General features: G+C 35.1%; 3 protein-coding genes, 3 non-coding genes and 3 pseudogenes across 9 annotated transcripts; 5 read left to right on the top strand and 4 right to left on the bottom strand.

Annotated features, from left to right (window-relative positions):
* Positions 1–4,237: 4,237 nt before the first annotated feature.
* On the bottom strand, positions 4,238–6,463 carry LOC147950454 (glucan endo-1,3-beta-glucosidase 12-like). The gene is made up of 3 exons (XM_087463183.1): positions 6,244–6,463; positions 4,813–6,141; positions 4,238–4,480 (listed from the first exon to the last, which is right to left on the bottom strand). Exons 1-3 carry the CDS (start codon positions 6,299–6,301, stop codon positions 4,446–4,448), a joined length of 1,422 nt encoding a protein of 473 aa, XP_087319309.1. The 5' UTR covers positions 6,302–6,463; the 3' UTR covers positions 4,238–4,445.
* Positions 6,464–9,383: 2,920 nt separating this feature from the next.
* Positions 9,384–9,520, top strand: LOC147950453 (uncharacterized; annotated as a pseudogene).
* A 1,608-nt stretch (positions 9,521–11,128) lies between these two features.
* On the top strand, positions 11,129–11,193 carry LOC147950452 (small nucleolar RNA U49). The gene has a single exon (XR_015565688.1). It is a non-coding gene; the product is annotated as a small nucleolar RNA U49 (small nucleolar RNA).
* A 206-nt stretch (positions 11,194–11,399) lies between these two features.
* On the top strand, positions 11,400–11,550 carry LOC147950451 (small nucleolar RNA snoR2/U65). Its single transcript, XR_015565681.1, has one exon. It is a non-coding gene; the product is annotated as a small nucleolar RNA snoR2/U65 (small nucleolar RNA).
* A 40-nt stretch (positions 11,551–11,590) lies between these two features.
* LOC147950450 (small nucleolar RNA snoZ7/snoR77) lies at positions 11,591–11,671 on the top strand. The gene has a single exon (XR_015565652.1). It is a non-coding gene; the product is annotated as a small nucleolar RNA snoZ7/snoR77 (small nucleolar RNA).
* A 276-nt stretch (positions 11,672–11,947) lies between these two features.
* Positions 11,948–15,390, bottom strand: LOC147950449 (nucleobase-ascorbate transporter 1-like). The gene is made up of 13 exons (XM_087463179.1): positions 15,018–15,390; positions 14,521–14,618; positions 14,224–14,400; positions 14,020–14,120; positions 13,830–13,905; positions 13,671–13,730; positions 13,393–13,580; positions 13,220–13,316; positions 13,040–13,126; positions 12,883–12,941; positions 12,711–12,802; positions 12,538–12,615; positions 11,948–12,456 (listed from the first exon to the last, which is right to left on the bottom strand). Exons 1-13 carry the CDS (start codon positions 15,091–15,093, stop codon positions 12,083–12,085), a joined length of 1,563 nt encoding a protein of 520 aa, XP_087319305.1. The 5' UTR covers positions 15,094–15,390; the 3' UTR covers positions 11,948–12,082.
* A 3,918-nt stretch (positions 15,391–19,308) lies between these two features.
* Positions 19,309–22,350, bottom strand: LOC147950448 (putative transport protein YPL264C). Of its 3 annotated transcripts, none has more exons than XR_015564539.1 (10): positions 22,058–22,350; positions 21,713–21,869; positions 21,170–21,344; positions 20,865–20,980; positions 20,688–20,755; positions 20,435–20,573; positions 20,264–20,330; positions 20,061–20,132; positions 19,899–19,964; positions 19,309–19,541 (listed from the first exon to the last, which is right to left on the bottom strand). XR_015564539.1 is itself a non-coding variant. In XM_087463169.1 (10 exons), the coding sequence occupies exons 1-10, from the start codon at positions 22,259–22,261 to the stop codon at positions 19,401–19,403; spliced, it is 1,197 nt and encodes a 398-aa protein (XP_087319295.1). In that variant the 5' UTR covers positions 22,262–22,346; the 3' UTR covers positions 19,309–19,400. The 3 variants fall into 3 exon arrangements, 2 of the variants coding, with proteins under 2 accessions (XP_087319295.1, XP_087319297.1); XM_087463169.1 differs by having other exon boundaries at positions 20,696–20,755; positions 22,058–22,346; XM_087463171.1 differs by having other exon boundaries at positions 20,696–20,755; positions 21,170–21,339; positions 22,058–22,346.
* Positions 22,351–22,511: 161 nt separating this feature from the next.
* On the top strand, positions 22,512–25,454 carry LOC147950447 (glutamyl-tRNA(Gln) amidotransferase subunit B, chloroplastic/mitochondrial-like; annotated as a pseudogene). Its single transcript, XR_015564535.1, has 8 exons — positions 22,512–23,232; positions 23,324–23,533; positions 23,633–23,773; positions 23,861–24,064; positions 24,205–24,402; positions 24,484–24,552; positions 24,918–25,035; positions 25,115–25,454. The product of XR_015564535.1 is annotated as a glutamyl-tRNA(Gln) amidotransferase subunit B, chloroplastic/mitochondrial-like (transcript).
* A 160-nt stretch (positions 25,455–25,614) lies between these two features.
* Positions 25,615–26,574, bottom strand: LOC104709677 (putative proteasome inhibitor; annotated as a pseudogene).
* Between the last annotated feature and the right edge of the window lie 232 nt (positions 26,575–26,806).

The following is a 26,806-nucleotide window of genomic DNA, read 5'->3' as shown; positions in this document are numbered from 1 at the left end:
AGTTTGACACAAATTTGGCAATTAATTGCTAGATTAACACTCCAATTTATCCAATAACTAGAATGACACAATTTTTAGGTAAAATGACTAAAAACCCAGATTTTTTTTAGCTTTTTTTTAAAAACGAAAATATAATATAGCATTTAATATTTTGATTTAAAAAAATGATTAATGAAAAATATAAAATGATTAAAAAATAGACTAAAACCCCAGAAAATATGTTTTTTTTTTTTAAAACGAAAATACAATAGCATTTAATATTAGCATTTAATATTTTGATTTAAAAATATGATTAATGAAAAATATAAAATGATTAAAAAATAGACTAAAACCCCAGAAAATATGTTATTTTTTTTTTTTAAACGAAAATACAATAGCATTTAATATTAGCATTTAATATTTTGATTTAAAAATATGATTAATGAAAAATATAAAATGATTAAAAAATAGACTAAAAACCTAAAAAAATTGTTATTTTTTTTTAAAACGAAAATACAATATAGCATTTAATATTTTGATTTAAAAAATATGATTATGAAAAAAACAAAATGATTAAAAAATATGATGTTTATTGTTTTAATATAATTTTTAAAAATAAAGTATGACTAAAAAATCTGTTGTCACTATATCAACATAAAACAAATCTGTTATCATTGTATTCATATATAATAAATCTGTTATCAAGCAGCAGATTTTTTAGTAGGAAAAAACAACTGTCATGACATAAGAAAATCTGCCATAACGTATATTGTGCATGTGGGTCAATATAGCAATTTTAAAAAGACTTTCGAAAATCTGTTATCAAACAACAGATTTTTCCATCAATCCAAAAATCAGTCATAACTTACAAAAAATCTGTCACCACTATATGTCAAACTAGCAATTAATTTTACGTTTATTAATCTGTCGCAATGTGACAGATTTTTTAAGTGAAAAATAAAACTGTTACAACAATCATAAAAAATCTGCCACAAAATTCCAAGAAAATTGACTAAAACAATGAAAATCTGTCATGACTTTATAAATAAGTCTGTCGCGTTAAGAAAATCTGTTGTTCACAAAAAAACTGTCGTTACACACTTCAAATAAATCTGTCATAGAAACAAAATCTGCTGTCAAACTCTGCAAATTAATCTGCCATCTAAAATAAGTCTGCCAAAGAAAAACTGCCATCGACAATAAATCTGCCACTTACAAATTAATCTGTCATTACTTGTATGGCAGACTTTTATAAAAATAAAAAAAAAAAACGAAATTGCAGGAATTTTTAACCAAGGGTAATATTGACTTTTTTTTTTCCTAACAAAGCAAAAAAGGGTATTTTCGGTATAAAACTAACCCAACTGACCCTTAAATTTTAGGAGTTAATCTAGCAATTAACTGCTCAATTTGGGTCAAACTAGTGATTTTCCCAAAGATTTAAGGTAGAGGGACAAGCAACTTTTCAAGATGTTAAAAGGAAAAAAAAACATCCCACGATGTTTTGGAAGCTATAATATAGGGATTATTGTTGATTTAGGCATTTGTGAGCAAAACTATCATTTTAGGTATTTTTGTCCATACTTACAGAAATGAGCATTTTTTGTAGGGCAAAAAGACTAATTGTCCTTGGTGGAGCTTTGCTTTTTTTTTTTGCTTAGAATGTTTAATCGATTCAGTCAAAATTAAAGCAATATGTAAACAATATGTTTACAATATAAGAAATTTACATATTGTTTCACGTTTTAGCAAGAGTAGAAGAAAGAGAGAGAGAGAGAGAGTTGTTGACTTCTTCTTCCGGAACTTCTCTCATCAATGTATAAGCCAAATTATCTCATGAACACCTCCTTGCAGTGTTTACACCTGCAGAAGGATAAATATAGATGACCAAGTGATAAAGATTAAGATCAAACACTAACAGAATAATGTTAAATCAGACATCTTTGTGCAAAAATAACAAACGCAAAAGCCAACATTTCAAAAGTAAATAACAAAGTTTACCATAGATCAAACCGTTCAGATTACAAAAGTGCAACAATACCATGAGATGTAGAAATTAATGACTATGAAGACGTGCTTGTTGATGGATTCTCTGAAATTAGTATGATCCAAAGTCAACTAAATGAGGAGAGTAAACCAAAGAGAGAAAGGGAATTCAATAATAGAGGACAACACATGTATTAAGTGGAAATATAACCTAAGGACTGTAACTAATGGAACCCAATGACTGAATCAAACACCATATATGAAAAAAAAAACTATACCCTAAACACTATAACTGAGGGAACCCAAGAAATAAATCAAACACACTCTTATAAAGGAACATTAAACCCTAAAGAACTACAACTAACAAAACCCAAGTAACAAATTAAACACACTATTAATTAAGAAGCACTATACCCTAAGGAACTAAAACCGATGGAACCCAAACAACATATGAAACACACATATTGTAAAGGACATGATTAAAACCCCACTAGATTCGTTTCTGGAGTACAGATAAAAAAAATTACAACTCATTCAAAGATGACACATAAAGAGAGCTCACATACCTTCCAACTTCTGGCGATTCTCACAATGCTTCCTGCGATACAGAGACGCATCAAAGAAGATGAAAGCGTTGTTGTAAAATGGAAAAAATTTGGGATTTTTGTTACCTTTGAATTAGAGAGAAATGAAGTGTAAGTTGCATGCCAAAAACGAACCTGATAGTTCGAAACTCTCCCTCTCTTCTCCTCAGCCAATCTCCAAATTACAAAGGGGAAATTGAAACTTTCAGAAAAATTTAAAACCCTACAAATTGAAATTAACTTCTCCAGATCTCTTTATTTATATTCTTAGCTAACTAGATTATGACCCGCGGTGTACCGCAGAGCAAGTTTTATTTTTTGATTTTTTGTTTTGTTATTATACTATTTTAATACTGATTTTGCTAATGTAGAATTTTAGTGATTTAGTATATAATTTGTGGTATACTGCACAACAATTTTTGTTTAATACAATCTTAATTAAATCAGTTTGATTCGACATATTTATATTACTGTTGTTAAAATAGTAAAATAAGGTTTTAACCTGTATTGAAGTATCATATTAAGGATATCTTATTTTTAGTATTATCATTTCAACCATGTAATGTCATACAACCCGTCATATAATATAACTCGTTTGCGTTATTTTGAAAATTTAATACGTTTAAAATATTCATATGTTAATCTTTTTATTAAGTTTAGATATATTAGTTATAAATTAAAAACTTCTTAAATTATATAATTTACTATTTACCGTAAATTTACTATATATGTATGTTGAACACACACTTTTTAAATTAATTAAGTAATATATGTTCGTTTTAAAAAATTCGAATCACAATATATGCAGGAAAAAAATATATGTTTTTATTAACTTTATGTATTATATGATTATTCACTATATTTAAATTAAAAAAAAAAGATGATAAGAAAATAAATTTATTAAATATGGAATAAATCTTCTAAATATCTATATTAATTACAGAATATTATCTATATGGATATTTAAATTATTTTAATTCTGTTTGGTTATAAGGATAGTAGAGAGAATTAACTAAACTTGTTTGAATATGAATATAAGCATTAAATAATATTCAATGATAAATGTTTCCATAAACATATTTTTGAGCAAAAAATGGTGCAAAAATACTAGTATAGATTTTTTTGGGGCTATATTGTTTGTTTAGTTGAGAAAGAAGATCAGAACAGAGAGATTACAGATTGCGAGAGGGGGAGAGACAATCGATTCGATTCTTTGGAGAGAAGGGACAATTTTGTCTTTTCAATCTCTTAAAAATGACTAATTCTGTGAGTACGGGTAGAAAGCCCTATTCTTATAATACCTTTGGAAAAAATGCCGATCTCTTAATTAACTCCTATAATATATGGATATGTTAGTGGTAAAATTAATGAACCAAAGAACATCTATTTGAGAAAATGCTGAGATATGTTAGTAATGTTGTGTTGTATTTTATTTTTTTTAGTGTAAAAAATATCTTTAAAAGTTCTAAGTATATAAAAATGAAAAAAATAACATTAACAAAATTGAATAAACGAAAATTCTTTGGTTTTCAAAATGCAACAATATAACTAAATTTTGGTTATACTCAATATAATATAATTTTTTTAAGTACTTTAATAGATAAAAACCCACACGTAGTGCGGGTATTCTCACCTAGTTATAGTAATTACCACAAAAACTGTCACAAACATTTCTCTACTTCTGCAGCTTACCCAACATTAATAATTCCATTACCTAAATATTTAATATCAAGAACATCGCGCGTCTCAGTTGATATTAACAACACAACATTTAAAAAGTCAGAAGTTACAAAAATTAACTAAAAACTTCCGGCCAAACAAAAATACATCAAGATACGAATATATATATATATATATATATATATATATATATAATTAATCTCTAAATCGTCTTCCTTAGTATCCTGTCGGAAACTCGCATCTTCCATACTCTGCATATTCACATTAAATCAAAAACCAATCAGCTTCTTTGAGATTAGATTCACAAATCAAACTTAAAATATCTAAAAATAAATATCATAGGATTCTTTTTTAACACCAAGATGACGTAAAGCCACGACAAGTTAAAACACTAGTGGTCTACTATATATGTTCACGTGGGAACATTTGACCTCTGTCGTCCACACATCATATAATTAAACCCACATCTACACTACCCTAAAACTACGCTACCCTAATCAGCGTAGGTTAGCATGAAAGCCCCAAAACCTACTCTTAATATGCGCCACACTGATTAGCAAGAAAAAAGAGGAGTTACACTCACTTGGTGGTTGGCTAACGACGTAAGCGGCGCCGCCGAAGTAACAACTCCCACCGGCGCGTCCTTTCTTCTGATAATAACTATTAAACGCAAAGGAAGCGTGAGCCTCAAGTGTATCAGGACTGTTACAGTTAGCACCAGGTTGAATCGGACGGCAATCAGCACCACCTTCACCACAAGCATAATCTAAACCTTTTTGTAACCTCTCTTCACCAGCGTCACCGTTAGCTACACACCAAGACTGACCATTCAAACTCTTCGAGACACCTCCTCCACCACTCATAGGAGGCGTCGTGACCTGGTGATCTCCGGTAACCGGAGTATGACCGCCGTCACGGTAATGTTTAAGCCCTTCAGTAGTGAAAGGGATGTCGTAAACTTTCTTCTCATCAGGGAAGAAGAGACCATAGTTTCTCTCAGAGGTCGGACCTAGCTTCTTGTTCTCGTTGAACAGAGCAAAGAGATACACCGTTAGATCTGCTTTAGGACGTAACGGTGTACCACCACCTGTCAAGATCCGACGTATTAGGTTTCCGTTGTAAGACGCTGCGTTTGCTATGGTGGCTCCGACTTCGTTCTCGTCTCCTTTCGACGGCCAGCCAGTTTCCGTCACAATGATCTCGATGTCGTCGTACTTTAAAGCCGACATAGCTGCGAAGACCGCGTCGATCTGAGCGTCAAAGAGATTAAAGTATCTCAAACCGTTGCCTGAATCAACCATTCCTGGATTCTCTCTGAGTAAAGCGTAGTCTAAAGGAATGACGTCAGAGTTGCCTTCGTAAGCAAAGAAAGGGTAGACATTGATCATGAGTCTTGAACCAGTCTCGCGTAAAAAGTCAAGCATTGGTTTAATGACAGTGTCAACGAGTTCTGGTCGGAAAGATCCGGAGGAAGAAGGGTAAGAGTTTTGAAGAGCGCTCAAGGCAAGAGGTGAGGAGATTTTGATGTCGGAGTGGAGATTGAAACTGATTAAAGCTTTGTGGATGTTTCTCATTGCAGGGATAAGGTAGATAGTGGTGTTGTGTGGATCAACGAAGACTTCGTTACCAACAGCGATTGATTCTATCTGTGTTGAAGGATGGTAAGCAGCTACATTGCGTTTGACCCACGAAGCGGCGAAGGAAGCTCTCTTTGCGGCGGAGAAGAGTATCTCGTTTGGGACATCTACTGTGACTTTGATACCAGATCCGGATAAAGCTTTGAGAACTGATGGGTCTGCGTCAAAGATCTTGACTCTGTTGATTCCTTGAGATTTAAGGAGCTGGACTACTTTGAATGCGGAGGGTAGTTCATCGGAGATACGGCCGTAGTTTACGCCGATGGAACCAGCATCTGTAAGAAAAAAAAAAACAGAACATGAGAACAGAGTAATGAGAATGTGGTTTTGTAATGTAATGTTATGTTTTCTTGATAAATGTAATGTAATGTTGTTACCTGAGAGAGAAATGGGTGAGAGGAGGATGAGGAAGACGAGAGGTGTGAGAAGATCCATACTCAGCTTCTGGTGAGAAGTGAGTTGGGGAGAGAGAGATGAGAGCTTAAGAAGGAGCCACAGAGAGATTTAGGGTTGTGAGAGAGTGGTGTTGTGGGAGAGTGAGGGGAGGACTAACTAAAGTGGTGGTGGTAAACAAGGTAAAGAAGACTGGGTCTTATTATCCAAAAGGAATTATTACTAAGTGAATAAATTATTAGGTTCTTACGTAATCTTTCTTAGTGACAGATTTTTTTTTTTTTTTTTTTCACTGAATAAATTATATATTGATTGACATGTTGGATTACTAAAATACAAGACGGATTAACAAAAAACCATCCCAATAAAAACTGACTGAAGATTTAAACTATAAACTAGCCCTATCCTCCTCAAAGAGATCTTGTAACCAAGATGGATATCCGGTTGCTACATACGATTGACACCAATCCTCTCTTGTGACGCTCTTAGCTATAAGGTGAACTCCAAGATTTGAGTTTCTGTCTTCCAACACCAGGTTCCAATCCAAAAAAATTTCCAAACTTGCTCCCAGCATATGGAACTGAAATTTAAGAGATGGTCATGCTTTTGGTCTAAGTACAGCTTCAACGAAATCTTTGTCCTCTGAAACAAAACTAACTTTGTTGTAGTTGAGACTTAACATACTTTCAATGGTCCAAATCCAGGCTTGAAGTTTCGCATCCTGCTTTGAAATCACATAGCCAAAAGACATTCTACTATGCAGTAAGACCATACCTGCATCATTTCTCAGAACCCACCCTGCTCCACTTACATTTGAGACATTGTCCCATGACCAAGCGAGGTTGCATTTAACCCAGCCAACTGATGGACGAAGCCAACGCTTTTTTATTTGGGAACCTTGTTGTTTTACCCGCTCAGCCGTAACTTCATTCAAAGCTTGAGCATGAATCCATTCTTGCACATTTTCTCTGATTTTGCTGATCGTGACAAGAAGACTGAAGCTTTTCCCTTCAATACAAAGAAGATTCCTGTTTTTCCAAATTTGCCAGAGAATCCAAGGGAAGGCTTTCCGAGTTTCTACCTGTACTTTTGGATTTTTGCTAACCAATAGCAGGTAGTACATGTTCTGGTATAGTGACTGAGAATCAAACCCATTTTCAGGGCAAGGGAAATTGAATAGAGCCCAAATTTGTCTTGCTACCGTACACGAGAAGAGGACATGGTTTGACGATTCTCCTTCATTGCCACATCTTTGACATCGTGTGTCCACTTTCAAACCTCTTGCTACCATTTTGTCAGCAACTGGAATTCCACCAGACACAGCTTTCCACATAAACGATTTAATCTTTAATAGAGTCTCACATTTCCATATCAGATCTTTTATGTGGAGTATAGAAGGCTGCATCATAGCTTTGGTTACTAACTCAATCTTTTCTCTTTGGTAGGCTGCCCAGTAACCGGATTTCACCGTATAAGCTCCACTCTTTGTATGTTCCCAGATAAGATAATCTTTTGACAAAGAGACCGGTTTGATTTTCTGTATCAACTCCACATCCCTTGGATAGAAATGATGATTCAGCTTAGTCAAATCCCAAGTCAAAGTCGAATCGTCTATCAACTCATTAACCTTCATATCTAGATCAAAGATTATGTTCTTCATTAAGGGAGCTCTCATAACCCCATCCAAAAGCCACCGAGTAGACCAAACAAAGGTGGACTCACCATCTCCAATCATTTGTCTCAAACCTTTTTTTAGTAGGTCCCTACCATGCAAGATACTTCTCCAAGTGAAGGAAGGTCGTCCTCCAAGTTCAGCAGATAGAAAATCTGATTCATCAAAATATTTACTTTTGAAAAAAGCAGCGAACAAACTGTTTTCTTCTTGAATAATCCTCCATGCTTGTTTAGCCAACAAAGCCTGATTGAAGATTTGAATATCTTTAAATCCAAGACCCCCTAAATGTTTTGGTAGACAAAGTTTATCCCATGCAAGCCAATGCATTTTTCTTTTATCCTCTACTGAATCCCACCAGAAGGCAGACATAGCCGATGTCAGATTCTCACAGGTCTTTTTTGGAAGCTTGAAACACGACATTGCAAAGACTGGCATTGCCATTGCCACAGATTTGAGCAAAATTTCTTTCCCACCATAAGACAGAGTGCGAGCATACCAACCAGACATTCTGCTTTTCATCTTGTCATGGATATAGGCTAACATATCTGCCTTAGAGCTGCTAAAGCATTCTGGTAAGCCCAAATAGACTCCTGCTCCTCCTTCTTTGACAATTCCCAACTTTCCTTGAATCTGAACCCTGACACAATTGTCCACTTTGCTACCAAAAGTGATAGAAGATTTATCAAGATTGATCAGCTGACCGTGACAGATTTTTTTATCTAGTGTATTTGAGTATTTCAATATTCATTTCACATGTGACAATGTCATATAATTTGCATCACCTTCTCCCCTATGATCCATTGATCCCATCTTTCACATGTTATTGCAGTTTGTAAACTTTGTATGTATATGCTTAGAGTTTACAGCTAATCATGAGTAGAATTGATGGGGTTTTTATGAATCTGAATCATTTTGTTTTTGTTTTACGTAAAGTTGAATACTTTATTTACTAGTGGTTAGCTGTTTAGTATTTTTTATTTAGTGTGTAGGGTAAATAGTGGTTACCTCTATTTAGCTGTCATAAAAATTCTTATAGATCCTTCCTTTGAAGTAAAATAGAAAACAAAAATAAGTAAAGACAATAATAGAGGTAACATTGCACGCCGACCCTACCATGTTTTGTAAAATTCTTTATACTACTAGTTTGTGAGATGAGTCTCCAACCGTAGAAATTAGAAAGAAAATATCAAAATAATTTCAAAATTTAGAGTCACTCGCTATTTTTTTTGTGAAACAATTTCCTAATACAAGTCTAGTAGATAAAAGTACAAAAATTCTTGTAGACAGACTTTAAGGTGTGAGAAGACAAAAGTTACAAAAATGTCTAAAGATTCCTGACGAGCTAGCTAGCTACACAAATTTAACAAAAAATGGTAAGACTTTGAAATTGCTAAATTTTGAAGAGATCGAGATAGTGGGCAAAAGAGAGTGGCACCCACATGATAGAAGATGAGCCGTTCGCAGAACACGATGCCTCGTGCCTTAGGACTCTCTCACACGTAGTCTCACTGTTCATTCCGGTCCCATTAACCCTCTTCGCTCTTGTCTCCTTCCACACGTGTGTGTGCTCGTGCCTGTACTGTTAAAGTTACATAGCCTAATGGAGTAAATCGGTTTAGCCGGTTCTGGTTTAATAGCTGAAATAAATGTGCAACAAATGGTTATACGGTTTCTGAAGTGTTTCTATTTGGATCTCCTTTTATATTGGTTGAAAAAAAATTCTTGCTTTTCTTTTCGTGATTATTGAAATACAGTTTAGAGTAAGGAAAGGAAAGACTCTAAACGTCAAAATTAGCTTAGAAGCATTCTTGCTAAGGTAAATGAAGAATTTTCAGACAATTGACACAAAACAAAAAGTAGTGGACCATGATTTATATTGTAGTACATATGGAAATCATATGAACTTGACGTATTGTGACAATGGGCGTCTGTTAGTAAAAATATTTCCCCTTCGATGGTTTATGTGGTCAATAAATGTGTAGATGGGTTCCAAAAGTGTTATCAAGAGAATACTGAAAGAAACTTATAGAATTTATTCTAATTTGTGAGTTTACAAAGAACAAAGAAAAGAGGGGATTCTTACACAAAATGCCATTTATTTGATTAAAATCTTTTGTTTTTGCCATTTGTCTCAATAATTTTCAATCTTGCCATTTTTAAATATGAAATCTTTTAGAGTTTTTTTTTTTCATAAAACACATACTTCATAACAAAAACTATATCTTAAAAAACACTGAAACCTAATAAATCCAAACGTTATGTATAAATTTGTGTTCGTAGATATAAAAAATGACATTTTTGAAAGTTTGTTGGACAAATGGCAAAACCTATAAATACCCCTCAAATAAGTCCATATATCTAGTAATTAACTCAAGAAAAGAGATATGTATCTCTAAATCTTTGGGTAAAACTCTGAATAGCTGCATCAAATGAAAAATACAAAACCATATATGGATTGGACTACTTTTTGTTTACTATTCATAAATTGTAACTTTTTTACGAAAATATTTGACTTTCCACATACAAAGAGATCCACAGCAATCATTTACTAATTGAATTCTATAATCTTTTTCCAAATCAAATTGCAAAAAGTTGAAATTTTAACCACTTTAAGCATTCACTTTTTAAGAATCAGACTAAAAAAAATATATGTATTGTCTACATGTTCATATTTTATTTTGATTCCACAAACTTGGTTTTAAAAAACTATTTTTCTCAAAATCTTTAATAGGTATAAAATAAAATAAAAGAATTGAAAAACTATTTGAGAACCGCAAGGTCCACAGGACCACAACCATGAAGACCAATCTTGCTTGTTTCTTTTAAGTTCTGGCTTACCCAATACCAATAGAATGGGCTACTCCAGTCATGGAATTGTTACGTCACTGGGGTTTTAGAATAGGTTTATGGAAAAGTCATTTCGGAAAGCCCTTTGGATTTAGTATATCTTCCGGCCCACATATACATACGGGCTATTATTGGGCCATATGTTAACTCTGTCAAAACGCTAGGGTTTACGAGAAGGAGATTAGGGTTTTAAAGTTAAGCCGACTCGTACCCCTTCTATATAAATTCAGATTCTCTTCTCTCTCTCGTATCATCATCCACTTTTTTGTAGCTTATTCAACCTAATTTTTACACAGTTCGTTGCTAGTTTTTCGATTCTCAATTTTTTTTTTTTTTTTTTATTAAATTCCCGATGAAGAAGCAATCCCATAGATAGGAAGTGCCGTATGACACTTTACACAACAACGGACTGAACGAGGATTGCATCCGGTGAATTACCCATCCCCCGATCAGTCTAACCCGGCTCGTATCCGGATCCCAAACCCGGATCCGTTTACGGTCGAGTACTTGACTCCTCGGCCGGGTCTTCACCGTACTTCCCACCGTTCTGTGTTCGTTGTGTGGGTGATTTGACAAGGGTTCGCTGAGGGTTTTTATTTTTTCTTGATTTATTAAAATTGTCCGATGCCACGTCGACGGTAGCTCTTATGTGGCTATGATCCTCGATGCTACATTGGACATAAACAGATGTACGTGTTTCGCTTACTGATAGGAACCTGTGGATCTCGATTATTACACGATCTACGGAGCCATTTCGGCGATTACATTTTAGATTTTTGAAAACCATTTTTTGATTATTGGGAAGGTTACCGATGATGATTATTGCTAAAATATGGAATTACCGTCTGAGTTTTATACTCTTTGATGTGAAAAACGCTGGCTTACTGAGGCTTCCCAATTTTTTTGAAGTTTTTAACTTTCAATCTTAGCTATTTCCTTCGAATCATGTTTTGAAATTATTGTTTAAACCATTAGCCAAGATTAACTGTTATTTGGGATGGTGTTAATGACTGTAATAATTATGACATGGTTTGAACACGAAAGATATGGAACATAATGGTGATTGTCTTCACCAGAGCCCAGTTTGTTTAATAACTGGAATTCATAATGAATTCGTCGCTTACACGAACATAATTCTAATGGAAAGGAAAAAAAATCTAGAAATATGAACAATGTAAATGATCTTATTGAATCTACATAAGAAATAAAATTTTGAATTTTACTTCCAACTAGGGTCATAATATAAAGACCGCTACCAAAAAAAAAAAAAGAATCATCGGGAATCAAAGTTTGAACTACTACTATGTAGGAGGGAAGAATCTGTTGAGGTTAAAAGGCAAAGTGTAGAACTCTTCATTACGGTTATCTCCTCTGAATGTTCTGAACTTGACCCACCAAGGCATGCCTCTGTCTTTCTTTGATCTATCTACTTCCATTGTGTTGTCCATGAACACTGCTATGATTAGACCAACTGTTGCTGGAGACATGAATATTGTGTTTAAGAAGGCGTTGAACCATCCTGCGTTTGTGTGAACTAGCCCGTAATGTCTAGCGTCCCAGTAGTTGACGAAGAACTGAGGTATTGAGATTCCGAGAAAGAGTGATAGACCGGTGATCATTAGGTTTCTCATGCTGTTCATGTTAGTGAACTGAAGAAATGATAGACCAACCGCAGCTGCAATAAAGATAAAACAAATGACAAATGTTTTCTTTCAGTGAGATGATGTTGTGTATTCAGTTTTGTGATGGTCTTTACCAACAAGGCCGAAGAGGACACAGTGCAATGCTGCGTATATTGGGACTGGTATCGATGCAAACACAACTCCGAATTTGCCTGATCAAAACAAACAACAAAGCTTTTAAACTGTAGGATCCGATACAATAGAATGAATGGTAAAGCCTATAACAAGTATGAGTAAGTTTTTGTACCCAATGTAGAGAAGAAAATCATGAAGCCTGCGGATACTTGAACAACACGACGGCTTCCAACTCTTGTTAAGCCTAAAAGTCCTACATTCTCACTGCAAACACATTTTAACACCTTCATTAAAGAGCAGTGAATATGCGAAAACGATAGCTTCCAAGAAGTTACTTTACTTACACTAGAACAGTAGAACCTGTGCCTGTTCCGAATAGACCATCAAGCAATACACCAATGCCCTGAATTTTTAACAAGAAACATTGCATAACAGATAAGATATAGGAGAAATCTAGAGGCTGCGATATGCATTTATATGTGTCTTTTTATATCACACTACCTGCCATCCAATGCCTCTACTCAATACATAAGCAGGAGGTGGCGTGGCTATGGCTAATCTTGAAGCTGCCATGTAAGCTCCAGTAGACTGCACAACTCATTAAATTAATCATCTCAGACCCCCTAACACAATTAAACTTAAGTTACTTGCAATGACTCTAACAATGTTCTGCTTCTTTACCTCGACCATGGATACAAGAACTGCAGACATCATAGCAAACGAATGGCCTACTGAAAACGTTGGAGGCCCCCATTGGAGAGGGTATGGAAACTTGAACCTGACGACACATTATAAGCACAATGAGATATGTACTATGTAACCACAATACATGAGGAAACTGAGCTGCTGAATACCATGGAGCTGTTGATATAAGATTTGCTTTGTCTGTTCGACAACTATGTTGTGTAAGTGATGGTTTGCCTCTGTAAGCTCCACTTGCGGTAAGGATAATGGCGTAGATCCAAACAATCGTTACACAGATCAATATCGGAAACCTTTCAAAGATTGGGACATCTTTAAATGGTCTGACATGTTTTAGATACTGCCAAGAAAGAAAGAAAATAGCATAAGCAAAGAGAGAAATAACTTGGAGAGCAAGCAAAGAAAGTCTAAAACAACACAAAGGTTTTACTTGGGTTAGTCCAATGACAAGCAATAGCATCGGTAGTCCAATCTCAATGCAGTTCCCGAGCTATAAAACAAGACAATCAAAGTTTTAAAAGAGATATTTCATTAATGTTTAAAGCAAAGTCATGGTGTGGTCTGTGGAGTGGGGCTTTGTATGAGTTACCTGGGGAAATCCTCGCTGGAACATACCGAGACCAACCAATCCAACAACTGGTGCCATACCAAGAGGGCTAAAAAACCTGAAATTGAAAAAGATGAAAAGCAAGTAATGAATTTGGATAAGAATCTCATAGTATAGTTAAGACAATGAATGTGTCTTTCAAAAACAAAAAACAACACAAGTAATGATATACCTTGAGAAAAGACCCCATACTTGGCTGTAGCCAAGAATGATCTGTATGCTAGACGCGACGATCAATGCCCCTTGTATAGCTCGCATCGTGTGAATAAACCTCTACAAGAACATACTACATTGTTACTATGTATAAACGAGACAGTTGTACGAGGAAAAAACAAATGATCTTGTGTTTTCTCATTAGGCTTTTCTTTTTATGTACCTCATGGTCATTGGAGATTTTTTGCAAGGAAGAGTCGCTGATAATGTAAGCAATGGGGACAACAAAAGCAAAAGAGCCACCAACAACAGCAGGCAACCTGGTACCAAAAAGAGCTTGGAGAAGTGTCTTGATACCAGCTACAAAGAGTAGTGTCTGTATAACCCTAGCTCTGTCCCCCTTTTGAACACAAAAAAAAAAAAAAAAAAAAAAAAAAAAGATACAAGGAATTAGATTGAACAACATAGATACTGATAAGCCAGCCGTAGCTGAGTAGAGAGATTATATTAAAAGGCTTACATCAGAGCCACCCATAGCTGGAACAAGCAATGCGGGTATAAAAGCACTTGATCCAAGCATTAGAATGTAGTTTTGAAAAGCTAGTAACACCGTTTCAGCTGCAATGAAAACGTTTACCAAGAGGTTCAATTTTATAAAAAAAATTGTGTTCTACTACTAAATACATTACAAGCAACAAAAGGGGTTCAAAAGACACAATCAGCAAAAATTTATATCTCAAGCTGCAAAAATGTATGTAGTAGAAGAACAAAATGAGTTCGTGTTAATCAATCAATCAATCATAGCTAATTTTGCACTACGGAAAAAAAAAACAAAAAGGCAAATCAAAGAGGTCCCATAAACTCCGGTTTTGGTTAATTACGAATTAAATTAAGGTGGTCATTAATTAATTAGTCCCATAAACAAACACAAGATAATATTCCATTGCATAAACTATATAGTTTTGAAACGTCGCATATATATACACAGAGAGAGAAGAGAGAAGAGAGGAAGCGTACGCCAAGGAGGATTAGAGTCGATGCAATATTCAAGGTCTTGAAGCTGTTCCATAGGAGGATGAGTTATCTCCGCCATTGGAGTCACCAAAACAAAACCTTCCTTTTCCGATGAACAAACAACAGAGGAAGACGAAGAAGAAGAAGAAGAACCAAAAAAAAAAAAAAGGTAAAGTAGAGAGAGAGAGATATAAAGTAGCGAGAAAAAGAAAAAAAAAAAGGGAAAAAAAAAGGGAATATGCAAAGAAGAAGAAAAAAAAAAATGAACTGCGAGAGAGAATTTAAAAGCTTCCCTCTGTAAGTGTAAACTTGTTTTCTCTCTCTCTCTCTCTCTCTCTCTCTCTCTTTCCTCTGGCGTGGTGTTGAACTGTTGATGAGTTTCTTCTCTCTCTCTTTTTTTTTGAATTAATTGTTTGGGATATTACAGATTTGCCCCTGATTCGTTTGCCTGTTCCACCAATTAAGTGCTGCTGAGGTGGGGCCCGTTCTTATAACGGAGTCAATTTTTTTTAGTTCTCACACTTCTCAGGTTTGTTGGCACTTGCATTGCATGAGAGAGATCTCTTAAATGCAAATCTACTCTTCTTTTTTTTTGGTTCAAACTTCATTAAATTTTTGAATAATACAGCAAAAATATGTAAAAAAAAATTAATTTAGTTTAAATTATGATACTTTATTCATTGATATATTTTATTATTTATAGCATGAATTAATAATTATTTATATATGTACTTGACATTTTAATATGTATGATAATAATGAACAAAAAATACATTTTTTACATAAGGATGCTAAAAAAAAAATCTTATTATTTTATTAATTTTTATACCAACCCGATTTGAGATTGGATAATTTTACAATTTTGTAATATTTATTAGTTTATCAGATATTAATTTATAGAACTTATTTGTTAACTCTTTTTTCTTTTATTTTATAGATAAGTTCATTTTCCTTACCTACACATTTAAGATTCTTCTGGCCTTTTTTTTGTTTTCTTAAAAAAAAATTATTTATCTTCGTAAGAATTAATTTTGTTATTTAATCATATATATACGTTCGTACATTACAGAGGGTTTTTCGATTAAATCATTCATAATCGAACTTTAGTAGAATATAATACGAATTTTAATAAATGTCAAAGATTGCATAAAAAAAAATCTACTCATCAGCATGCTTCGATCTTTAGATCTCTCATCTTTTTATGGTAAAAAGAGCCAAAAATTAAATTGTTGAAATTCGCAAACCATTGGACAGAACATAAATATCATTTCGGCAGGCATATGGTTTTTCTGTCTTTTGTGTGGGAGCACGTGTTATCTTCCTTAATTGTGACTATTGATACCACAGATTTACATACCACAGACAATAAAAATCTTTACATTTTTAATAGTAGAAAACAATTTGGTGTAACAAGAATAAAGAATGCATTAATGTCTTAAGGAAAACTGCCTTTATTTGTTCTCTTGTTTCTGGGTAATATTAAAGAGAGAGTATGAGTTGTTGAGTAAAACTAATATACTGTATTGTTAACTCTTTTTAAAATTATATATATATATATAGGGCTTTATGATCTGCATAGATTGCAAGGTTTGTAACTAAGGAATTTTAATCCTTTTTAGCTTACTCAAGAATTTATTTTGAATTTGATTCGTTAATGATCAAATTCTTGTCTTAAACATCTGGTCTCTTTAATTTTATCATAAGAGAAATGTGGGTACGTAGTTTAATTTCTCTCTTAAACAGTGTATGTAATCAGGGTTTAAGCGTAGAGAAAATCTACTTCTTTCCTATAAAGTAAATTTTTACTCATTGTCACATTTAATAAAAGAATCTCATGAATAAATATCACAACAAACCCATTTGTAGTGGTGGATCGATCGACTGGAACTATGGAGTAAAACTTTACATAGTTCCAGTTTTGGCTCGTTTTCTCTTGCATATAAACACTACATGTTGGCTCATTTTGGACATTTGGACTCATGTGTTTTATAAGCTAGTGATGATTTTTTTTTTCTTTATTTTTTGTGTATTATAAATGTTATAGAATATAGATTTTTAGTGTTGAACTTGTAGAAACTGTATGAGAAGAAAAAACTATAAAAGAGAACCATTAATTACGTACACACACAAACCATATTTTCTAATTAAGCTAATGGACGTAACTCCAACATGCATTCTTCCAACATGAAATTATCGTATCTCTTTTTCACATTCATGGACAACAGCTTCACAAGTACATGTGTCAATTTCTAAATTTCTTTTTTATCTCTAATTCATTATCTCTTCCACCATTGATCATCAGTCCATTTGAACAAATTGTAATAATAATTCTGCGAGCATAATCCAATTCACATTTTGTAATATTCGAATAAAATGCAAATGCTAAATTTACTACATCGAATTCATGTGATCCATGCGTTTTTAGTCCTCATCACAAGACACAACTGCTGTAGATCTTCGACGGACAAGATGAAGCTCACGATCGATCGGTAATAGGTTACTCCCGACAACATGAAAAACTTAACCTTAGATATTTATATATATATATATATATATATTTCGCCAAACCACCTGGTTTGACATGTTAAGAAAATCTCATACCATAAACAAGTAAACAACATCGTTCGGTTTGTTGAATAAATCATTTTAAAACAATTCGTTTTAATTACTATAATGCTCACCACACACTAAAGGATTGAAAGGCGTTTAGGTCAATAATATTATTATTTTGACATGCGCGCAAGTCAATAATATTTTTGCATGATCTTATAACTCGGCTTATATGAGTAGGCTTTAATTAGTTAGTACTCTAAACTAATTAAATAACTCAAAATCTTCACGTTCACAAATCACAATAATAGTTTTGTGAAAGATTAGACCATTTCCCCTCGTGAATTATACATTTTAAAACATCACTAAAAAAACGAAAAGCATGTGAAACATAAATAAGAAAAAGTATAGTCATACATTAAAACACCTTTCACGTGAATTATTCTAAGGAAAAAAAAAGGAAGAACGGGTGAAGTAGACTCACACACACAACTCGACCATAGGACGAAGCAAACTTGATGAGCAAACAATTCAAATATCATCAGTTTCTCTTTCATGACTAGCCATTTTTATAATAATATGGGAAGAAGAACAACGCTCTCTTCCAGCCCGTCGGTCCTTTTTGCGGCCACCGACTGTTTTTTTTTTTTAGAAGATTCCGACAAATATTTACTTTTCAAGGGAATAGATGCTTCCGATTTATTTATATATATTTTTGAATTGAAAACCACTAACAAGTGAGTTTAATTCATCTTTTTCGTACAGCTACCATGGAATCTGATCCACATGTAAACTTATCAATAAGAAAGAAGGAGAGAGAGAAAGATAATGATAAAATGTAAAATGCTTCGGCTATTACCAAAACAATAAATTCGATTCTCTTGGATTGAAAAGTGTTTTAAGTAACAACTAAAAAACTACTAGTATAAAAACTTAATGGGTATGGTTTATTTATGTAGCTGGTATTACCCAAAACTAATTAACACAACAAATGACCAAACTGTTGTCTTACTTTTTACGTTGGACAAATGATCTATCACATCGGTTTTAATTAGGTATTTTTCAATCAAATTAGAAAATTCCGGATTTCCATAATGATTTCAAAGCATACCAAATAGCAAAATATAATAAATTTTCAAATTTAGTGTAGTAGCTAGAAGCCATACAATAAAAACTTTAGTATTGATTTTGAATATTTGTTTCTTTAGTAATATAAATTTTCAAATTAGTTTTATAATGGATATTTTGCCTTTTTACCCTTACTATTTATAAAAATGGACAGTATACAGTATATGCAACCCTTTGGATTGGAGCCAATATCTTTTGAAAGTATTTGTGATTTTTTTTTTTGTTTGTGCCAAACCAAATATCAATTCCTGTACTATAGTTTTTAGTGTATGGCTTTTAGTTATTACTTCTTTCCTTAACTACGAAAGACTAATTTGCAGTGACTGAGCATGGAACGGGATGCACTAAGATCAGATGGTCTAACGACTACCATTACACCACCTCGTTTGTGTTACACTTTTTGTTTGCCCTTTCTGCCACTTTCATCTTCTACTTTCCAAAATAAAATGTTTTCATTGTTTTTTTTCTTCTACGATGGTGCAGTTTATTCAAGAATAATTCCGGACATGAAATTAGATTTTCAGCACGTGGATCTTAAATACTGGGTTTGGCAAATAAAAATCAATGAAATTTGATACCCAAATTTGGAACTAGGTGGTGGGGGGGGGGGGGGGGGGGGGGTTGCAACTTTGCATTGCACCAAACAAGAAGCGAGCCAAAAATACAAAATCCAATTTTCAAAAAATGGAACAGTGCTATGCTATTGGGTTACTCAGTATCTTTAGCAGGTCCCATATAAACCGTGTAGCTCACTGATATGATAATGAGCAAACACCCAACAAGTCGGCTAAACAAACCTGACGATTCTGCTTTTCCCGTGCTTACTGTCCATAACTGCGATAACACCACCTAATACGAGAAACACATATCAGAAAACAAAGTCTTGCTGCATCATCACTATGTTTAATTCTGTTTAACCGATTCAAAACAAATGAACAATATAGAAATAAACTTCATATCCGAATCGAAAGAAAATAATAAACCGATCAAATTTTGATGTCTTTTAAAATCTTTTTGAGTTAAAGAAAAAGTTCACTAAAATCGAATTCATACGGATAAACCACCCTTTAAAACGAAACCGAATGGTATTCAGTATTCACGATTCAATTCTATGTTTTGAAAACCCAAAAAAAAAAAACTCCAACTGAGAATTGGACTAGAGGCTCTTATTCTAAACCCAACTATTCTATGGAAGTGGAAGTATACCTCCATGTACAATATGTTTGCAGCTTTGCTGATTCTCTCAAGCTGAAGCCCACGTGCCAAAAGCACCTTAAACAATAGAAAACTTACTCAGCAATCTAATTACTTGAATTGCCAACAAAAATCAAAACTGTGCATAAACGTAATGTTATTGAATGGCCTCACCTCTGCGCAAAATGCCAGTAACCCTAGTACAATCATGCTAATGAATGTGTCAAACGCTGGCAGGACAAAGCTCTGTATGAGAAAAAATTCATCAGTTTTGAGTAATGGTCACCCAACATTTGGTGCAGTAGATGCATTTCTTGGTTTCCTAAAACTTCATCATATTCCGTTTCAACCGCCACATATATATTCACAAAACATACCTCCAAGGAAAACATGCAAATTGCTGCAGCAGGGCAAGCTACCAAACCAAACGAGAGGACAGTAATCCTGAAAAAGTACACACCATTTAATGATTTTTTCCGGACTTCAGAATTTTCGCTAAAGAAGCAAAACATGTGGGTTAATTGACACATCTGGATCTTAAATCTCACACTGGCTGTTCCGATGCTTTAGCAGCTGCCTTTATGAGACAATAAGTGATTCCTCCAGTAATTGATGAAAATAAACCCAACAAGAACGCATAAATATGATGGTTCCCTTTTAGATTTTCATTCTTTGCTTCTGATCCAACTGCCAAGAAAGATAAGTGAAATCAGCATGACGTCTTTGTTTCCTCATGCATAAAGGAGAGAGCGAGGAGCAGTTTATGAAAAGTAAAAATAGAGAACTATTTTGTTAACTCACTTCTGTACCTTGGACACTTAGTGTTGGGCCAAAGATAAATAGCACGCCAAAGAAACTGCAAGCAAGACCTAGACCAAAATGAAAACATAAAGAAGAAGTCATAAAATGAACTTGCTTTGTTGTCAGTTCACAATTCATTTCAGGAGTTAATTAAAGCTAAGGGAAAAAGCTCTGTACCTCCAATATCAGTTATTTTCAACTTCTCATGCAGAACAACACGTGCTGCAATGGAAGCCATAACTGGACTCAAGAAGCTTAGTACAATAGCTTGGGACAAGGGCAACATTTGGATGCTGAATGTCAGTAACAGTGAAAAACAGTGTTAGAAGTCTTATTTTGCTACCAGTGACAGATTGATTAGTGGGGGATAGACACAGTTGCTAATAGCAACTTCATTTTAAATGATGCATTTGTTTTCAATTTAAATTTAACAGGCTGTTTAGGTCTACAGACGGAGCAGAGTACGGATGTGTAATAATTACCTAAAGATGAAACTAAACAATGAAAGGTAACCCACAAGGGCTCTGGAAACCAAAAGCTTCCTGGCATGCGCAGGTCCAAAAACTGGTTGTCCAGTTCTTTTCAACCAAAGGTATGATAGTATCAAGATAATTGTGCATCTCATGAACGCGGTCTCAAACAAAGGAATGGGCTGAACTGTCATAAACAAAGGACATTAGAGAGAAAAAAAAATCAATCAATACACTATATAATACACATGCCAGCTCAAGGCAACACTAAAACGCTGAAGGAAGACACAGATTGAGGTAAGCACTTGCACTCATCTAAGCAGAGATTCCATTACAACTAGAAAAGACAAGTTATTAAACAGGTCCAAGAAACAAAAAAGTTCTCTCCCACCATGTGAAGAAAGAACAAGAAGCAGAGCATCAGCAAAAGTAATTTCAACATTTTCTCTCGTCTTCCCATAAAAGCTACTTATCATCATCTTACACAAAACCATGAAACTGAAACACAAGGACGAAATCACAAGATACCACTATAGAGGAGAGACAAAGAAGTACTGACAGAAAAAGTATCTGAAACTAACTCCATGATGAGATACAGTATCGATGACAAGGCCATACACAGTAAGCCAGAGTAACGAGACCCACTCCAAACCCATGAAGAAAACTGAGTCACTGGTGATATCTCAGTTTCAGTCACTTTAATCACTTGCTCCTATACAAGTTCCAAATCAAATCCAACAAATTCAGACTAAAATCTGATCTCAGTTCTTGTCAATAACCTAAATCTCGAATTCTAACAACATAAATTTTGTAGAAATTGAAGCCACTGGCAAATTCATCGAATCAATTTCGAACTAAAGAAGAATCAAATCCATTAAAAGCTAGAGGAGTCGCTCTTACTCTTGGTTTGCGCCGAGTGTAGGAGGCGGAGAAGATGTTGATCCTAGGTCTTTGGTTTTGATTCAGGAGAGGGATGATTTCGTCGGAAGATGATACAGGGGCCGAGGAGACGCCGTCTGACACCGGAGAATCTAGATCGCGGACGGTAAGCTCAAGGGCGAGGTGTTCGTCGGCGATTCTGATCTCCGGAGACGAAGAAGCCATGATTACGAAATCAACATCTAACAGACAAAACGGAAAGATAACGAAAAGTCAAAGAGACGACGCTTCCGTATACATTGTTTTTGACGTTTGCCGTTAGAACCCACGTTAACGGTTAAATAAAAAAGTAAACCACTAAACTAGAACAGTCTGATTTTAATTGGGCTTAAAGAAAGACATAACAGGCCCAATAACTCAATTAAGCCCAATTCGGATTACACCTTGGTGAAAAGATAAGTCGACGGCTCTACTCCTCCGATACGATTCCGGTGAGAAGTGATGCGAGCAGGTTCTGTCTGCTTTAAGCTCCTCATTTCTGATTCTTTGAAACATTCTTAGAAAACATGTCGACGACATTGTTAAGGACAATTCAGCTAAACCAGTTCTCACTTCTTGGAACTGCCTTGATTAGACGGAGGAGTAACAACGTCTCCGTGAGGTGTTGTCGAAGCCAAACAGCGACGACCCATGAAGCTAAACAGACTCCTCCGTCGAGGGTTGCACCGAAAAAACCATAAAAGCAACAAGCTTGATGAGATTCTGAGAGACTACGAAGCTGTAATTGGGATAGAGACTCATGTGCAGCTCTCTACATTGACAAAGGCGTTTTGTAGCTGCTCTAACAATTACGGGTCGTATCCAAACACAAGTATTTGTCCAGTTTGTATGGGTTTGCCTGGTGCGTTGCCAGTTTTGAATTCGAAAGTTGTTGAATTTGGTGTTAGATTGGGTTTAGCTTTGAACTGTGAGTTGTCTCTCAAGTCTAAATTCGATAGGAAGCAGTATTTTTATCCAGATCTTCCTAAAGTTATCAGATTTCTCAGTTTGATATCCCTATTGCATCTGGTGGCTATGTGGATTTGGATATTCCTCTTGAGTTTGGTGGTGGCCATAGGAGATTTGGTATCACTAGAGTTCATATGGAAGAAGATGCTGGCAAGTCACTCCATTCAGACACTGAAGATTACTCTCAGGCATGAGTTCATTAGATTCTTGCAAGGGTTTTAGGTTTCCAGGCTAGATGTTTGTGTTACTTATGGTTTGGTGTATTATTATGTGGTGCAGGTAGATCTGAATAGAGCAGGGGTTCCTTTACTTGAGATAGTTTCTGAACCTGATATGAGGAGTGGTATAGAAGCTGCTGAATACGCTTGTGAAATGCAACGGATTGCGAGGTATTTGGGAGTTAGTAATGGGAATATGCAAGAAGGCTCTCTTCGCTGTGATGTCAATATCTCAATCCGTCCCATTGGGCAAGCTGAGTTTGGCACCAAGGTTTCTTTCTTTGTCATTTGTAGATCTCTTCTTAGTTAAACCAGTGAAAGGGATGGATCAACTCATTGCATTTTTTATTTCATCTGGCTGCTGATACAGGTGGAGATAAAGAATTTGAACGCATTTTCAGCAATGAGCAGAGCAATTGACTTTGAAATATCAAGACAGGCACTTCTCTACGATCAAGGCAAAGCTGACCAGATTGTAACCGAGACTCGGCTTTGGGATGAAGGCGCTCAGGTTCTAAGATTAATTAGGTTGCAGTAATATCAATATCTGTCTTTTTTTTTTCATATCCATCAGAAACTAACTTGAGTAGGTGTTCAGAAAACGGTAACAATGAGGAAAAAAGAAGGGCTTGCTGATTACCGCTACTTTCCAGAACCAGATCTTCCAGAAGTTATCCTTACACAAGAATACGTTGATAGCATCCGTGCTTCTTTACCAGAACTTCCTGAAGCAAAGCGCAGGAGGTATGAGGCGATGGGTCTAGGCATGCAAGATGTGCTTTTCCTCGCTAATGACGTCAGTGTAAGTCCTACTTACTCTATGTCGATGATATTTTAGTTTCATGTTATCTTCACAAAATGCTGAGAGCAAAAGAGTAACTATTGATATTTTTTGAATAACAGCAAGACAAGTTAACTGTTATTTGAATGAATGGCTCTTAGGTTGCAGAATATTTCGATGCAGTCATCGGTAAGGGCGCTGAAGTGAAGTTGGCAGCAAATTGGATAATGGGAGATATTGCTGCTTACTTGAAAAATGAGAAACTTTCTATCAATGATATGAAACTCACTACCCAAGAGTTGGCTGAGCTGATAGCTGCCATCAAAGATGGAACCATTAGCGGAAAGATTGGAAAGGAGGTCAGTTTCATTTCAGGTTAAAATTTCATCATCTTTCGTTTAGATCAATGCAAGTTATTCCTTTTATTTTTTATTTTGCAGATACTGTTTGAGCTATTGGCCAAAGGTGGAACCGTCAAAGGAATGATAAAGGAAAAAGATTTGGTTCAGGCAAGTCCATGCTATACCATAAAAGAGTTAAATTCAGAGAATTACATATTTCTAACTGAAGAAATGGGTATCTTGAAGCTTCATTTTTCAGATCATATTTTATGAAATATGGTTTGTAAGACTAAAAAGATTATGTAGTGGGACATTGCATAAATCTATTTGCTAGATGGGGTAAGTTCATAGATGGGGTCAGTCCATAGGAACGTCAGCAGTATATATCTTCATGGTTCTTAGGGATAGGGGAATAGCTAAGAAATGTTGCTATAGCTAGGTAGTTAATTAAAAGTAGCAATCCGAAGTGACTCGGCTAACCTATTGTAAAGAGATCAAGAATGATTTTTGCTTATGTGTGACACACGCTGCAGATAACCGATCCTGCAGAGATCGAGGAAAATGGTAATTAAGGTGGTCTCCGAGAACCAGAAGCAGCTTGAGCAGTACCGCAGTGGGAAAACTAAGCTTCAAGGCTATTTTGCTGGCCAGGTATGGCAGTTACCGTCTGCATTTTTTAAAAAACTTGTACCTTGTGAACCAGTTCAAACTCTTAGATGCTTTGTTACAGGTTATGAAAATGTCAAAAGGCAAGGCAAACCCAGGTTTACTGAACAAGATCCTCCTGGAGAAGCTCAATGCCAAAGACTGATTGAAGCTTCAGCATTGACACTTTGACAGAGTTATTGCTCTTGAAAATGGTATAGAGTGATTTGTGCTCCGTTGGATAATGCTCTTGAATTAGAGTGTCCTGTACAAATATTTTTCTTTGGAACTGCATTGCCATCAAATTGTTGTCTAAGAGGCAGACCATCATGTCCTACACACCATCTGTTGCTTTTCCAGCCAACCGTGCTCTAAAACTTTACTTCTATGAACAATAAAACTTTCCCTAATACGTTAAACCAAAAGGAAGTTCAAAAGCAAATTAAACCAAAAGTTAAAAAAGATGTTTGAACATTCAGTTGGGGAATAAAACCAAAAACAAAACAGCTAATGAATACTGAATAGTTCCTGAAAAGGAACAAAGAAATGAAATTACACCCATACATTCTTCTGTTTCTTCAATAATAATACATAGGAGGCCAGTATGTACTATGTATTGTAATCTGGATGAACGAGTGGGACATAAGGAAGTGGCGCCACACCCTGACCCGCTTGCGGTTGTATCAAATATGGCGGCAGGTGACGTGGTGCTAGCTGAGCAGGCATAAGAGGAACTCCAAACATTGTTGTGTCATTCGTAGAACCTAATGGATCATCAAGCATTCCGACGTGATCTCTAGGCTCTTCTTCATTTGTCTTAGCTGATTTTGACTTGGTTGCAGAAGAAACATGTTTTAGCTTAAACAGAATCTCACTCTTCAAATCGTTCACTAGCTTCTTCAAATTCTTGAACTGTGCAACGTAAGCCCTCTCCTCTTTCGGCTCATCATTATAATTCCCAACTCTGTCAAATAAATTTAGAAAAATTAAAAAAGGAAAGTTTTGAGTACCTTGAGACTCAAGCAAAAGTAAAGAGAACCATGACATACTCTATTTGGAGATGAGCAGGTTCTTTTCCATCCTCAGTTATGACAACAACAAGAATTTTATCATTCATCACCAAGCACTTAACCAGAGCTTTCTTCACTTTAGTCTTTGATCCCTTTACCGGTTTTTTATAAACAAACGCATACTCCTGGTCGAATTCGTTCCACCCTTCAATCCCAATTCCCAAACCAAACCTAGAAATCGAGAATCGAACAAATCAGAATCCTAAAAACCCTAGAAAGAATAGTATACCAAAAGAAAACCCTAAAACGAAATCATGAATACTAACTCTTAGTGGTTGATGACGATAGAGCGTCGTGAACGAAGGCAGGACGTCCTGTGGCAGTGAGGATGAAACCGGAAATTGCGAAAGAAGCGTGAACTACGAAAGCTACTTTGTCGTTGTTATTGCGAAAACCAGGCATAACTGACCTCACCACACCCATCACTGCATGAGGAGTCGCCATTAATTGATTCCGTCTGTAGAGTTCTCGTGAAGTTTAGATGTTCTCCCTTTAGAGTTTCTTGTTTCCCAAGTAGTAATGTCAAAAATGTATCTAGCTGAGCGTAAAGGTAGTTACACTAGTTCATTAGTTGGTATAATTATCGAGAAGAGAAAGTATTTTATTGCATTTTTCTTTTCTTTTGCTAATTTTTCGGATTAATAACAATATCTCTATTCACCACAAAGATATCTACTAACAAAAAAAAAAAAAAATCACAACGAAGA

Source organism: Camelina sativa, chromosome 1 (genome assembly GCF_030686135.1).
Source record: "Camelina sativa cultivar CO46 ecotype springtype chromosome 1, ASM3068613v1".
Classification (NCBI taxonomy): Eukaryota; Viridiplantae; Streptophyta; class Magnoliopsida; order Brassicales; family Brassicaceae; genus Camelina; species Camelina sativa.
This window is presented reverse-complemented; position numbering and strand designations above follow the sequence as displayed.